Below are 15,946 nucleotides of genomic sequence, written 5' to 3'. Positions count from 1 at the left end.
AATAGGAGGACACCCCATTGCAATATCCCATGCAGGACATAGCACTGCATGTCAGTAACCAGGCCAGGACAACTTTTTCATTTAACACAGAAACATTTTATTTTAAAGCTGGGTGTGGTGGCACATACCTTTTATTTTTAAGATTTATTTATTTTGTGTATAAGTACACCATTGCTCTCTTCAGACACACCAGAAGAGGACATTGGATCCCATTACAGATGGTTGTGAGCCACCATGTGGTTGCTGGGAATTGAACTCAGGACCTCTGGAAGAGCAGTCAGTGCTCCTAACTGCTGAGTCATCTCTCCAGCCCCGAAACAACATATTTTTAAGAGTAATTTTTTTTTTTTTTAAGAATAGGAAGAACAAACAGTAAGCAACTGCTTAGACCAAAGATTCACTTTAAAAGATCATTTGATGAAAAGCCAGGGGAAGAAAGGCCTTCAGGCTGAAGACGGTAAAGGGTTGCATGTGGTGATGTGCTGCTTTCCTGCCCTCCCCCATGAGGTTCCCAGCCATTGGTAGCAGATGTAATAACGGTGACAGAGCTCAGACAAAACAAGAATGGAGAAATGCCAAGGCTCAAATAAAAATGAGGCTCAATATATTTCCAGAATGAAAAAAAATATTTAATAAAATTAGGGTCAAGAGAAAGTCCCTCTACCCCTTGTCTCCCTCCCTCACTACTAGTCAGTCCAAGGGAGCCTGCATCAGACGCTGTCTGACCTCAAGTCAGCCACACTGTGCCTCAAGGGCTTCTCAGGATATTTCTTTATAAGGTAAACCCACACAGGTCAGGGAAGACCCAGGTACAGGCCAGGTACCCCACAGGTACAGGGTTGAGGCAGCCCACTAGGTACGGGCCAGCAGAGCATCACTGGATCCAGGGGTCCAACAGCCAAGGAGGCCCCCATCAGAGCGCCTGTGTCTGTGCAGTTCCTTCCAGACAGCGTGTGCACGCCAGGCCTCACTCTTGCAGGAGCTTATGCTTGACTGTAGAGCTTTCCGAGCAGAGGTGGACAAAAAGGGTGCCAGCGGCAGTGCGAGCCCGCAGCTCCTGGAGCTCATAGTCATGGGCCCACTCGATGTTGCCCCACTTCTGGATCTAATGAGAGGTAAAAACAAGCTTCCGAGTGAGTAGTCTTGCCTGGTGACCTGAATCACATTCCATTCCCATCACTGGGCTAAGGATGGTGAGCCATGATCCTACCAAAGACATAAGACCTACGTGGGCCATCTGGTAACAACTCCAGGAAGCTGGGGCTGGCTTTTTTGCTGTCTGGGGCTTAGTCTGGGAAAAACATAAACCATCTTAGGGGCTGCCCATTATGATCCTTTATCTTACATTAAGACCAAGTCACCAGCATGAAGCAGCCTGAAAATTGTCATCCTCTATGAGTTGTATATCTTATTGTCCTTCAAGGCTGTAGGCACTACTATGGAGATGCAGTAAATAAATGAAGCCAGCCACTGGCAACTTGGTTCTGACCCCTAAGGAGCCGCAGAACAGCAGTGATTCTCTGCAGTACACAGGAAGCCAGCTGTAGACCCTCTCAGAACTGTAACAAGAGAAAGGAGCTCTGAACCCACCATGCCTTGCAGACATGAGTGTTCCAAGCCCACCCTGCTAGCCTCTCCCTGAAGAAGTCCAGCAGGCCTGGCCAGATCACCAGGGAATATAAAATATTTCAGGCCATACAGGCTACCTGCATTTCTGGTTGCTTGGTCTCGGTTTGCACAACTGGAATACATTATCTGAGATAAATTTCACCTTCATTTCAGGTCACTCCTCATTTTGTGCAGGATTAAATCCAAAGTTCAGAGGGTCACCTGGCTTGAATTCTGTAGCCAAAAGCAGAGTCCAAACCAGAGGCCAGCCCTACTGGTTCTGTAGCAACCCTGCCGTCCTAACGGCTGATGTCAGCCCTTCTTATGCAGTGGCCTGACCTCAGTGATTGGCTCTCCTCCGCTGTATAGACATGGGTTGCCCCTGGCATTTTTCCAAGTGGAACATTAAATATTCTAAAAAGGTTTTTAATCCCAAGGAAACCAACTCCTAATAACATTAACCTTCTGAGGTTGGCATAGTAGCAGTACCCTCTGGACCACAAGAAACAATAAGTTCTCAGTGTTAATGATGCAATCAATGAGCTGAGAAGATGGTTTAGCACTTGCTGCACAAGGATGAAGATCCAAGTTCAGATCCCAGCAACCACATAAAGGTCAAGTGGGTATAGCAGCCTACCTATAATCCTAGCTCTCCAGAGGCAGAGACAGGGATTCTCTGGAGCAACTGGCTAACTTAACTAGCCAAATTGAACTCTGGGTTCAAGCAAGAGACTCTGCCTCAATACACTAAGGTAGATACCTTATGTCAGCCTCTACAAGAATGCATACACATGTATCTTTACCTGCATATGTACCACATAAATGTGAACACATACACAAAGATGGGGGAGGGGGTAGGGAGGAAGGAGGAGGAGAAGAGAAAGAGGAAGAGAAGAAAGAAGAAAGAAGAAGAAGCAGAAGTAGCAGCAGCAGCAGCAGCAGCAGCAGCAGCAGCAGCAGCAGCCAGGCACAGTGGCACACATTTGTGATCTCAGGAGGCAAAGGCAAGAGCATCTTCAGACGTTCCAGGCTAGGCCAGTGTACATAGTGAGTTTCAGACCAGTCAGGATTATATAGCAAGGCTTGTCTCAGAAAAGCCAAAATAAAATAAAAATGTAAAATAAGCCGGCCATTGTGGCATATATCCATAATCCCAGTATCAGAGAGGCTGAGGCAGGAAGATCCGAAGGTCATGATTAGGCTCAGACACACAATGAGCTCAAGGCTAGTCTAGACTACATGGGACTCTCTCTCAATAAAGCAAAACAAAGACAAGCCAAAAGCAAAACTGTGAACAGCAGCATGAAAAACCTTAGTTTTCCTGCTACCTAAATCAAACATGTGTGCAAGTAGCACCTACTCCTTGGCTCCTCTGCCATCCAGGAGAAATGTCAGTAGGACAAAGCAGGACAGATGAGGCCCAATACCTTTATCTGCCCATGAGCCTCCAAGTGCACAGTGGTGGCCTTAGCCCTTGTAAGACAGACATGGGTGCAAACCTCAGTGTAACATTCTCCAGAAGTGCAATCTAATGCTCCGGTTTATCCTTTTATAAAATGTGGTTGAATACAAGTAAGTCCTACCCAACTAAGCTGTTGATGAGGAGTTTGAGGGGCAAGGAGAGTATAACAATTCTGAAACCTTTCACATGCATGGGTATATGGTGCTGATGATGGAATCCAGGGCCCATACTGGGCTAATAGTAGTCTCTACTACTGAGCCACACCCCTAGGCTGAACAACACTTAAACCTTTATTGTTCCTTAGTTTTGATTTTTTTTTTTTTAACATGTACAAAGTAATAAAACAGTGAATCTGAATCAGAAAGGGTTAAGATGGGAACTGAGATCAGAACTTACCTGGTACTCTTCCTCTAGGCGTGACAGAAGCACAGCTTGTTCCACAGTCAAGCGCAAGTCAATCAGGCCCAAAGTCAGCAACATGGATTTGAGCTGGGCCACTACAAACTCAATCCCTAGGGGTAGGGGACACAAGTCCAGTCAGGATTTATAGCCTACTGCCTGTCAGTTTCTATTCTCTCATGAAATAGGGGGTAGAGGGCACCATCCTAAGACCCACCTGAGCTTGACACATTCTCCTGCCAGAATACTATTCCTTTTCTTGGGGTAACCCACCTCTACCTTTTCCTGGATAGGTATGTGACCTGAACCTAGTGAATTAGAGTATCTCCCAGGCCTCACTCCATGATTGGTTTAAAGATGGCTATATGGGTCTAAACTAATGATACATGAAGTCGAGATGTTTCCTGGAGGCTGTGTGATTCTGGTCAGACATCAGAGCCACACACCCTCCATGCTCAGAGTGCTCACTATGAACCCAACCCTCCAGGCCCACAAAGCCCAAATTGTACCTTGCAGGGCCCACATGTTGTAAGAGGACAAGTGGCTGGTAAGCACCTCTCGGGTCTGGGTAGGGATGCTGGGTCCCATTATGCTGGTGGAGGAGCCGATCGTTATACCATACCTAAAGGCAAAGGCATAAGCATGTCACTGTCACACTGTCTCTCAAAAGCAGTCTAACTTTTAACCAGAAGCAAAACCAAACCAAAACAAAACAACAGATATGACATGTGTGCTTTCCTTAGGACGGCAGTGGGTGGAGGTGCACACCTGTGATCACTGCACTCAAAAGGCTGAGGCAGGATGATCACAGGCAGAAGGCCAGTGGTGACTACATAGTGGGTTTGAGGCTAGCCTGGATTACATGAGACCCTATTTCAAAGAATCTAAACAAATAAATAAATAAAAATAGCCCCCTCAGGGTGCCAGGGTCATTGTGAGGACTCAGGAAATGTGTAACAAGTGATCATTTCTGTGAAAATTGTTACAACAGAAGAAAAATCATCTAAGCATTTATTCTAAAACCCTGCAGTCAAGGCAGAGCCATGGGGACCACCCCTTGCCCATTTCACTTGGAAAGAGATGACCCTGAATTTATTTTGTCACCTTATCCATATCTGTTCAACTCTGTACTTAACTAGAGTCTTATGTTAAAGAAAGTGTTGAGTACCATCAATCCCTGGAAGCCACACATATACAAATAGTATTCACAATGCTGCAGGAAGCTACCCTGACCTCTGCCTAGGCACCTGTATCTTACACAGTCACTTTTACTTAGCAGTGCAGCAATGATAATAAAGAATAATAATGAAAAGGTTTTGTTTTTTTGTTTTTTTTTTTTTTAAAGCCAAAATTTGAGTTGTTACCTCTGCTGAGTTGAGTGTTTTTCTGGTTTACCTTTCCCATCAGCCTGGCGGGCAGGCGGGATTAGTCCATTTCAAGCCAAGCAAACCAAGGCTTAGAGACCTTTGGGGGCCAGAGGCCTGGGGCCTTTGGTGCTTCTTGGGGACTTAGAGCTGCCCCTGCATTTGTCATGATATACCCCAGTAACATTTACTCAGGGCACAATGACCAAAATGATTTTTTTTTTAGATTTATTTATGTATATGAATACACTGTAGCTTTCTTCAGACACACTAGAAGATGGCATCAGATCCCATTACAGATGGTTGTGAGCCACCATGTGGTTGCTGGGAATTGAACTCAGGATCTCTGGAAGCAGTCAGTGCTCTTAACCACTGTGAGCCACTTCTCCAGCCTGACCAAAATGATTTTGAGGAACATGTTTAACAAGGTAATCTCTACCTCTTAATACCTCTGGGAGCTTGAGCTCTGGAGGGTTCTGGCTTAGGAAGCCAGCCGAGACTTCAGGTGTACTGTGTGGCCCCGACCCTAGCACCCAACCCAATACTAGGTCTATTCAGTGTTCCATGTGGGGCTGCACATCTTACCTTTTCTCAGCCCACTCTATGATGGGATCCCATTCGTTCTTTTGAAGTTCCACTAATGTCTCTGGCTCTTCCACCCTGTAGCTAATTCATTGTAAAAACCACCTTCATTAATAAAAAAGTACATTCCTTCATTGAGGGACAGAAAAAGCAAAAGCAAAAACTTTACACCAACAACCCAGCATCCTAAGTCATGTCCCATAAAGCCATGGTGCTCAGAGTATAGCCAAGGGGTAAAGGAACCACTTGGGCCAGTGGCATCAGCTCTAGCCTCACCTCAGAAGCTCATTACCAGGACACTTTCTCAGACACATCCCACACCAAGGACAAGCAGAACCTCTGGGGTTCTGGCTATATGTTTCTACATGCCCTCCAGGGAATTCTACTGTAGCTTGGGTTGCAATCCATTATGTTCCAGTTCCCAAGTACTTGACAGGTCCAAATTAGCCCATGTTAGTGCTACTCAAAAGCAGATCTGCAATAAAAATGGGATCCATAGCCACTGGGCCTGTAGTGCTGTGCTAGAAGTTCAGTGACAGCTCCTCCAAGACCCCTGCTCGTGGTCAAGGACCAAATGCCTACTGCTACTTCAAGAACCTAGTCACCTCCTGGAGTGGCTCCTTGACCCAAGGGGATGGATCACCACAGAGCCAGGTGGTACAATTCATTTTGATAAAGACACAGAAGGGTCAGTTGATAGGTGCTAACCTGCACAGTCTCTTGGATGGGAACCCTGGGCACCACAGAAAGCTAATTTTCTGTAAGCAGAGGGGTAGAGAAGCTGGGCTGCTGAGAGCAGAGTAGGAAGCCTTTCCTCCCTACCCAATCCTGGACCTGGAGGGTGGAGACAGGTAGAACTTGGTCCTTACTGCCTTTGTTTACTTGTTGGAACCCTCATAGTTTTCAAGAAGCCCTCTTTACCAAAGGGAAGTGGAATGAACTCTGTTCCATGCGAGCCACTGTTCCCTAGCAAAAGCAGAGGAGGCTTTCCTACTCCCTCCTTTCCAGAACACCTATGCTAGCATCCCAAGCAATCCCTGGAGTGACTCAAAGCCTCTGAGTAATGGGGTAGGCCCAGTACTGCACTAACATTCAGCTGTTTCTCTGATATTCCTTTAATATCACTCTCCAACAAGCAAATACAGATACAGGGGAGAATTCAGAATTGGGAGACACTGGCCCTGACTACTGCCACCTGTAATGAGAGAGATGCTAATACATGAACACCACACTGAAGGCCAGATGTGCTGCTGGGGGGCTGGTCAATAGGTCCTATAATTCTGGAGCCTGTGGGAATGGCATACATCTCTATGGCAACTCAGCTCAATCCAAGGGGTACCCTGTGCTAGAACAGCCTGAGAAGTTCTCCTTCTGGGGTTCAGTCATATCAAGTGGGCTACCTTCTTGCCCCCTTGCAAAATAATGACAAAGGTTTTGCCTTCTCCCCCACTGATATGCTTTGGACAAATAAAGCAAAATAGACTAAGAGATTCACACCACCCAAGTGGACTGAGTGCTCATCTAATGTCACTTACCAGATGGTGTCCGTGTCCAGAAACTTCACAGCTGCCCGGATCAGCTGGTCTTTGTTTCGCTGGGTTGGGTTGTCCAAGGACGTGTTGCACAATGTGGTCTTAATGAAAAGGTAGAAAATGCTCTCACCCTCCTGTGGGGTTCAGGAATGCATACACTGCATCTGACATAGAGCTGACATCAGAGCCATGCAGTAGAGTCATCATCATAGCCACAGCAGCAGCCTATCTGCTGGGGGATCTAAAAACCAGACTCCATCTTCAAACTCCATTGTGCTCACCAGATTCATTGGACTCTCACACTGGTCTTTCTTGAAGTAGTGAACTTCCTCAAAGTTTGTTTCAGGGGCTTTATATAGTTTCACATACACGACTATCAGGTTAACCTGCCTAACAATGCTTTGGGGCAGAAGCTATCCTTTTTAGAGATGTGAACATTGAGGCCCACAGAGGTAATACATACTCAAATACAATAAAGGCATAAAACTCAAAACAACTGAGAAGCTTTGCCAGCTTGTTTGACGTTTCAGAAAACAAGTCAGGCAGAATGAACTGGGATCAAGATATTTTTCTAGTGTTAGTTCATCAGTAAGAGGCTTCTGAGACTACTCTAGGTCTCAGTTTGTGGCCTTGTCACCCTGATTACACTAGATAGTCAAGAAGTAGATTATGCTGCTGAGGCTCATCTGGGTCTGCAGAAAGCAGGGTAAGAACACCTAGCCCCAGTACTTCCTTAGAACCACATGAGGGCTGCATGCATGGTATCATCCTGTGACTCATGGCACCATAAGGTGGGCAGTACAGTGGGGATCATGAGGCTGAAGAGTGACCACTCTGTACGGCTGAGGAGGCTGCAGAGGCAGGGCAACAGCACCTGACCACTGACGGCTGACTGGAGCATCCTCCTCTCCTCACCCATCTGGCTGCCTGGGTCCCATACCCCACCAATGTTCAGAGCTCCATGTATACTTCCAACTGGCCATGGCCACTGCTCCTCTGTCACTAACCAAGCTATGAAAGACACAGGTAATAAACACGGAAATAGAAAACAGACCGCTACAGAATAAGTGGTGATGAAACAAATGACTAACTGATGTAATGAAAAATAAAGGCTGGGCTCAGGTGAGGCAGCACCTTTAATCCCAGCACTTGGGAGGCAGAGGCAGGCAGATTTCTATGAGTTCGAGGTCAGACTGGTCTACAGAGCAAATTTCAAGACGGCCAGAACTATATAAACAAAACAAATCTCTGTTTCAAAAAAAATTAAAAATAATAAAAAAATAAAGATGAGAGATGTGGCTGAGACATGGAGTGTTTACCTACTATGCATAAACCCTGGGCTCAACCCCCAGCACTGCAGAAACAGGGATGTGGAGACACACACCAATCTCAGCACTCAGACAGTAAAGGCAGAAGTTTAAGGTCATTTGCAGCTACAAATCAAGTTCAAGGCCTGTCTGAACATGAGAAGACTGTCTCAAAAAACCAAAACCAACCAAACAACAAAGAAAACAGAATGGGGTGGGGGGTTGGGGAAATCACTGGGAGTCATTAACAGTAATTTGTGTCCAGAAACCAGGGGGAAAAAAGTCACACAAATGTTCCAAGTAGAGTGAACTACAAGTAGCCAGGTCAGGGAGGAAAGCTCTTGGCCTGTTCAGTGACAGATGGTTTAAGTGTGGCTGCAGATAGGCAGACAGAAGCCTTGTCTACCCCAGAGCCTTGTCCTAATATGGAAAGAACTGTAAATTTTTGCCAGGAAGGCTTGGTGAGCATCAGATGGAAGTTTGTATGATAAAAGGCTGCTTGCTACAAGCTTGTTACCAGGTGCATGGTGTAGAACTTGATGGTATCCTGCTGAGCGTCCCATTCAGTGGCCACCGCGATGGCCAGGGCCTCGCTTGGGACGGTAAAAAGCTTGGCTTGGGGAGTTTTCAGCTTTCTGTGGTCCAGGTTTATCTCAAAGCCACCTTAAAAGATCAAATGAAAGTTCTCAGGGAATGTGGATTCGAGTGACCGTTCCTGTATTTTAGCAACCAACTTGGTGCACACAAAGACAACACTGACAAAAGTGCTACCATCATCTGGCTGGAGGCAAAAGTGTGCCCCAACCATTCACAAAAAAGGCCATCAGATTTTCAGACACTTACCTTCACCCTGTGAGATGCTGACATTCTGATAAAACCTCTTCCTTTCTGTAAGAGAGATTTTTCAGAGGCAATTTAAAATAGCATCAAGAGGGCTCCAGAGACAAACCAACTTGTATCATTACTGCTAATGCTGATTGATTGGCTTGATTTTCATATCACCATTCAAGGTCTGCCCTAGTCTGCAGTATAATCAACAGCTTCTGATTAAAGCTTAGAAAAGGGAACAACCACTCTCCAGGGACAAGGGAAGAACAGGGCTGGCTGGTTATGTCTCTCCTAGTATCCAAGCAGGGAGACAACTCTGATCAAGAGCCAGTGGAGCCTCAGATTGCGACCTAAGAACTTCCAACACCTGCTTTAGCAGCCGTTCTGCCCACCCTCGTTGCCCCCAGCAAATTTACTTGAATGTAAATTTGGTTTGTTAATGAAACAGAAGCAGAGACTTCTTTCAGGCAGATGCCTCTGAGTAAGGAAGCCTATGTGTGTGCTTATGTACACATGAATGTAAATGTGTGATGTACAGGCAGAAAAGAAAGCTACCAAACACACTTCCCATCTTCTCTAACTCATTTATTTAATTGACCAGCTTGATTGTATATTCAATAGGAACTCCAAATACTTCCTTCAAGAAGTTTATCTTTGTTAGAATTACAAGAATTTAGAGAAACTTCATATGTGTGCGAGGCAGGGGTGTGGAACTGGGGACGGTTTGATAATGAATAAGATATAAAAATCCTTGTCTTCGTGAATTTTTTTATAAAGTTATGAGACCTCCAAAAGAGGTATGGAAACACGAGGACTTGTTGGAAAAAGGGGATACAAGGGGAAAGGAATGAAAGGATAATGGAGAATATTATCAAAGATTGGCTACTAAAAGCTCATATATTTGCATGCGTGGTGGGTCTAGGTGCACTGTTGGGAATGATTAGGAAGTAGGGCCTTGGTGAAGGAGGTGTGACCATGGAGAGGAGCTTTGAGGTTTCAAAGGTTCATGCCAGGCCCTCTCTCTGTCTCTTTCTGCCTGCTACCTGTGGACCAAGATGTAGCTCTCAGCTACTTCTCCAGCACCATGCCTTCCACCATGTTCTCTACCATGACGATAATGCTCTAAGCCTTTGAAACTATAAGCAAGCTTCCTATTAAATACCTTCTTTTATAAGAGCTGCTTTGGTCATGTCGTCTCTTAACAGCAATAGAACACTGACTAAGACAATATGTGTATATAAAATTGCAAAAGAATAATCCTAAGAATTATCAGCTCTGGCCACCAAGATAATATGACATGATTGACCATATCATCTGAAACTATAACACCATTCTATTATTGGACACATTCTACAACAAAATAGGTAAGTTTCTGCCGCTGGTAATTTTCCTACTCTACCGACCACACTGGTGGGCTGGCCATAGGCCTCTTTTCCTATCTCTGACTGAAGTTGTACACTGCATCCACTGTGCTTTCTGGTGCCTACACTGGGCAATGTGCAAAAGCCTGGCCAGGCAGAAGTCAGTGAGAACAATTCTAGACACAGGCTTGAGAAATGGGTGAGAGAGACTAGGCCAGAGAAAGGACAGAAACTGACTGTGAAGGACCAATTCTCCCAAAGCTGCCAGGACAGCTAAGTTTCCTATAACCCTCATCTTCTGGCATGCTCTGCTAGCCAAGGCTAACTCTATATCTGAATAAGAATGTAAAAGTCTGGATAGTAAGATGATCAGAGAGGAAATAAAGACACAGAAACCAAGACAGTAGAAAGGCAAAAGAACCCAAGAGACAATGGCTTCATATTTAAAGGCTTTAAACAGGGTTTTTCCTGCCTGAAGTTCTGACACAGGGCAAACACCAGTCTTCCTACTGGTCCTCACATTCAAGGACCAGTTATGGGGATGAGATGTGCTCCCCAGAGGTTCTGTCTAGTGAGAGCAAAATGAACAAGTGACTTCAGTGACAGTAAGAACATGTGGATGGTGGGAATCCAGACCGAGTAGTCCTTATCTCATCTTGAGCCGCAAAAGGACCTCTGAGCAAGCAGTTAAGAGTTCACATGTGAGCCACAGAAGCAGCAGTCACTAAATCTCATTAACTGATTTGCTTGGGAAGGGATGTGTACAAAATAATTTTCAGGATTAGAATGGCTTACATGAAGCTCAGTTGTTGATGTACTTGCTGTACACGTATGATGATCTAGTTGAATCCCCAGCACCCATGTAAAAAGCCAGAGAATAGTCATGCATGCTTGCAACACCAGTGCTGGAAACACAAGTGGAGACAGGAGGATCCCTGCAGTTGGCTGGCCATTTAGCCTCGCCTATTCAGCAACCCTGTCTCAAAACACAAGGAATGGGTCAGCAAGATGGCTCAGCAGGTAAATGTGCTTGTCATGCAAGCCCAATGACCTAAATTCAATCCCCAAATCCCACACACGCTTGAAAGGAGAGAACTGACTCCATAAAGATGTTCTGTCCTCTGTACATATATCCACACACACACATACAAACAATGAAAAACAAAGAGGCAGCCATAAGAAAACAAGAAAAAGACAGCAGAGAACAACTTTGAAAAGCTGCTCATAAGAAGAGTGCTGAATGAGAAATTAATAACCTCTAGTCTCTTTCCTGAGCCGTTGCTTAAGTCCATATACAGAAACAAGTGGTTTTCAGTGTTACTTCCTTCATAAATCCCTCTTGTCTAATGTGTGGTTATTCTACCAGTCACAGTTTAGGAGCTGCCCCTCCCCCTTTTAAGAACCTAAAGGCAGAGGACTACAATTCCCAGAATACACCAAGAATCTGTGCTAATCATAAAAAATCATGATACCTTTATCTTTTACAACAGCGCCATCTGGTGGGTCTTGGACCTTAATGCTAAATTCAAAATAGTTAACCTTTTATAATCCGCAGCTCTAACCAATGGTTTTCAGATATCAAAATTCTTCTAATATAAACATATAAAGAAATCCTCCAGCTCAGGCCAAGCATGATGGTGTATACCCTTAATCCTAGCACTGAGGAAGCAGAGGTAGGCAGTTTGAGGCCAACTTGGTCTACAGAGAAATCAAAATCATCCAGAGCTACACAGAAAGACCAACTCAGTAATTAATAAATCATCATCATCATCCACACTGAGATACTACTTCACACCCTTTGAGGTGACTATAATGGAAAAGTCACATAATAAGTTTTAGTGAGAATATAAAGAAATTTGAGGCTTCATGTACTACTACAAGAAATTTAAAACAATGCATCCACCTCAAAAACCAAAAAAACAACCGTATGGGCTAGGAGGTGAGGACACAGGTATTTAATCTCAACAGCTGAGAGGCAGAGGCAGATGCATCTCTGTAGTGTGAGGCCAGCCTGCTCTACAAAGCTAGTTCCAGGACAGCTAATGACTATACAGAAAAACTCTATCTTGGCACTCCTCACCACCAAAAAAAACAATCTTACTATTCTTTAATGAGTTCATTTCCATTTGGCCCAGCAATTTTAAGCTTAGAAAATAGAGCCAAGAAAAGTAAAACCAAACCCATGCAAAAACTTGTACACAAATACCTGTATCAGCATTATTCATAATAATCAAAGAGTAGAAACAACTTTCTACTTTTCTTTGTTATACACCGACAAGTAAAATATGTATTTCTACAACATGTTATTCAGCAATAAAGACTGGAATATGGATATATGTATGACACTACATAGACAGACCTTAAGTTGAAAAGGCTAGTTCCAAGCTCCACATAATGCAATGTCCAAAACGGGGAAGTCTTTAAAGTAGTGGTTGGCTAGGGCTGGGGAGGTGGCCAGGCAGGTGGATGGCACTAAAGGGTACTTGCTGCCTTTTTAAAAAAACATATTTAGGTATTTTGTCTGCATGTATGTCTGTCTACAGTGAGCACACTTTGGGCCCAAGGCAAGAAGGCATTTGATCCACTGGGACTGAAGTTATGAATGATGGTGAGCTGCATGGAGGTGCTGGGAACCAAACCCAGGTCCTTGGGAAGGGCAACCAGTGCTCTTAAACACTGAGCCAGCACTCCACCCACTGCTGACTGTTTTTTACCATGATAAAAATGTTCTTAAACTGACTGTAATGGTCAAATTATTGAATATACACTAAGGAATTACTGTGTGCTAAGTGAGTTACATGTATTAGATTTTTAAATTTTTATCTCATTTGTGAGTGCTTTGCCTGACTGTATGTATGTGTGCTGTGTATATGCTTTAGTACCTACAGAGGTCAGAAGAGGGTATCTGCTCCCCTGGAACTGGAGTTACAAATGGCTGAGTCACCATGTGGGTGCTGGGATCTGATCCCATCCCTCTGTAAGAGCAGCAAGTGTTCTTAATCTCTGGCCATCTCTCTCACCCCTTAAGTAAATTATATCTTTTTGGGTTTTTTTGTTTTTTGAGACAGGGTTTCTCTGTGTATCCCTGGCTGTCCGGAAACTCACTCTGTAGACCAGGCTGGCCTCGAACTCAGAAATCGGCCTGTCTCTGCCTCCCAAGTGCTAGGATTAAAGGCATGCACCACCACTGCCTGGTGTAAACTATATCTTAATAAAGGTGTTTAAAATTCTGCCAGAGCCAGAGAGATGGCTCAGTGGGTAAAGGTGCTTGTGTGCACATCTGATTCCAAGTTTAATCTCCCAAACCCGTGTAAAGGTAGAATGAGAGCACCAACTCTCAGAAGTTGTCCTCTGATCTCCATATATACACAGCGGCACATGTATGACTGAATACATGCATACACAAATAAATGTGATAAAAAATTCTTGCAGCCAAATACATAAGTGCACTATTTTCCAAATTGCTTTTCATTTGGAGCAGAGGCTGTTCTGGCCAATATAATGAAAGCAGACAATATGTATGAGTATGTGGCGGTGTTCCAATAAAACTTTATTTCAAAAGCAGGTAGCAGTCTGGTCCCTGATACTCCTATGAGAATGGCAAAGCAGGTAATGCCTCTGAAGTGGCAGAAACTTGGAGAAGCTGCCTTGGACAGAAGGCAATTTGTAAATGGTCCAAACAGGACTTCATTCTTTTCTTTGGGAATTTGCCTCATCTGCTGCTTCTCCAAACTACATCCCTTCTGGGCAGAAAACAGCAGGAGGGTGGCAAAGGCCTCACAACGGTCTCTGCACTGCACTACCTCTTCCTCCAACCCCACAGTGTGTCCTTCAAACACCCCTCTTCTCCAGACAACCTTCCAAAGTGTGGCCAGTCCTAACCTTGACAACCGGAGTCTTCACCAAGGACTTAATAATTTACATTCTTCAGAGATACACAAAAATAGCTCACACCCGGTGAGGACACGGGGAGCAGGGCATAAACAAAGGAACACATCAGTTTACCAAACAGGCAACAGGTTAATTCAGGAGAATGGGCACTTTTTGCTTTCTATTATGGAAGTGCTTGATCTGCCATCTTTTCTTTTGTATTACAGACTTACCAGTTAGCTCTTAGCATTATCTAGAACATAGTAGGTAGTCAAATGTGAAAGAAAATAGGAATGTATGAATGAATGAGGCCCAGTGAGAGAGAGGTACATGTAAGTCGAGCCTTGTTCTCCTCCTTCCCCTCCCCCATGACCTCAAATGATCCTATCTCAGGCTCCCAAGCAGCTGATACATTGTGTGACACCACACTTAGCTTCTTCCTTCGTCTTTACTGGTTCTTCCTGACCCACTGTTAGGCCTTCATTTATGTCCTGATAAGTAAAAATCAGCTCCCTGTTGCATCCAACCTCCTTCCCCATTTATATAAAATTGAAATGGCCCACTATGTAAAGGCACTGACCACTAAACCCAACATGCTCAGTTCAATCCCTGAAAGCCACAATCAAGTCCTGCTAGTTTGTCCTCTGACCTCCATGTGCATGCCAAGTGCACACACAGACATAGGCACACTAAAAAAAAAAAAAAAAAAAAAAAAAAAAAAAAAACGAGAAAAGTATGGAATTTACAGCCTAAAGAATCCTTAAAGGCAATCTCATGCTTCAGATCACTAAAGAAAGCAAGATCATACATGCCTAAGGCCACAGTACCTCAGAAATTTAGCCAACAACAGACCCACTCTTATGCCAGTGTCAACTTGCCTGTGGAATTGTTGCCTACTAAGGGCAGTGTTGCAGAAAGACTTCTAACACCCAGTCAGCACCTCTGGACATGTTACACCCTTCCCCCCTCACCACCACCAAACTCTTATTCATGTATCAAACCCCAGTTTAAATGCCCTTTCAATCACCCTGTACACGCTCATCCTTGTGATCTCTAAGTCCTTCGTATTTCCTATGTCACAATGTATTGCAAACTATTGTTTGGTAAGCATAATGAATCCTGCATTTGATGTTAAGTCTCATTCAGGTGAGACCACATGCCCTCAACACAAAACTATAACCGAATTTAGGGAGGTCATCTGTACTTTTCATTCACTGAAGTGAACCTCACTCATAAAATCTCACTCCAGAAGCAATGACATAACCTTCGCTCAGGCTTATTACAGTCCTTAGTAGGTCAAAGAAGTCTGACATAAACTTCCAGTTAGAGAAGGCTGCAGAGAATGCAGAGGCTGTGGCACTGCACTAGGACAGAGGGCCTGCAAACCCTTAAGGAAGTGTGGGTGGGTGGAAGACTTAAGGCCTGCCTGCTCTGTGCCAAGTCTTGTGCTGGGTCCTGGGGACACAACGCAGTCAGGTCAGTCTGCCTTCCACAGCTTCAACCAGTCTGCTCTGTGACCTTGAAGTCCTGCTTGAAAGCCCATATTTTCCTTTCTGAAATCAACGAAGACACCTGCTTCCCTTTAAAAGGAAGAAACTGAAGGCGGGTAGTGGGGTGCACGCCTTTAATTCCA

At 44.5% G+C, this 15,946-nt stretch overlaps 1 protein-coding gene across 4 annotated transcripts in view; it reads right to left on the bottom strand.

Moving 5' to 3' along the window:
• Positions 1-298: 298 nt before the first annotated feature.
• Atpaf2 (ATP synthase mitochondrial F1 complex assembly factor 2) overlaps positions 299-15,946 on the bottom strand; it is a 17,401-nt gene continuing 1,753 nt past the window's right edge. For 3 of the 4 annotated variants that reach the window (XM_052194002.1, XM_052194000.1, XM_052193999.1), the window contains 7 exons: positions 9,098-9,142; positions 8,772-8,917; positions 6,951-7,081; positions 5,419-5,499; positions 3,979-4,091; positions 3,467-3,582; positions 299-1,105 (listed from right to left, as the gene is read on the bottom strand). In XM_052194002.1, the coding sequence (XP_052049962.1) occupies positions 968-1,105; positions 3,467-3,582; positions 3,979-4,091; positions 5,419-5,499; positions 6,951-7,081; positions 8,772-8,917; positions 9,098-9,142 (770 nt within the window). In that variant the 3' untranslated portion in view covers positions 299-967. The remainder of the gene's footprint in view (positions 1,106-3,466; positions 3,583-3,978; positions 4,092-5,418; positions 5,500-6,950; positions 7,082-8,771; positions 8,918-9,097; positions 9,143-15,946) is intronic. The other variant, XM_052194001.1, reaches the window with a different exon arrangement.

This window comes from Apodemus sylvaticus, chromosome 10 (assembly GCF_947179515.1).
Source record: "Apodemus sylvaticus chromosome 10, mApoSyl1.1, whole genome shotgun sequence".
Classification (NCBI taxonomy): domain Eukaryota; kingdom Metazoa; phylum Chordata; class Mammalia; order Rodentia; family Muridae; genus Apodemus; species Apodemus sylvaticus.
Note: the sequence above shows the minus strand (reverse complement) of the source record. Positions and strands in the feature narration are given on the sequence as shown.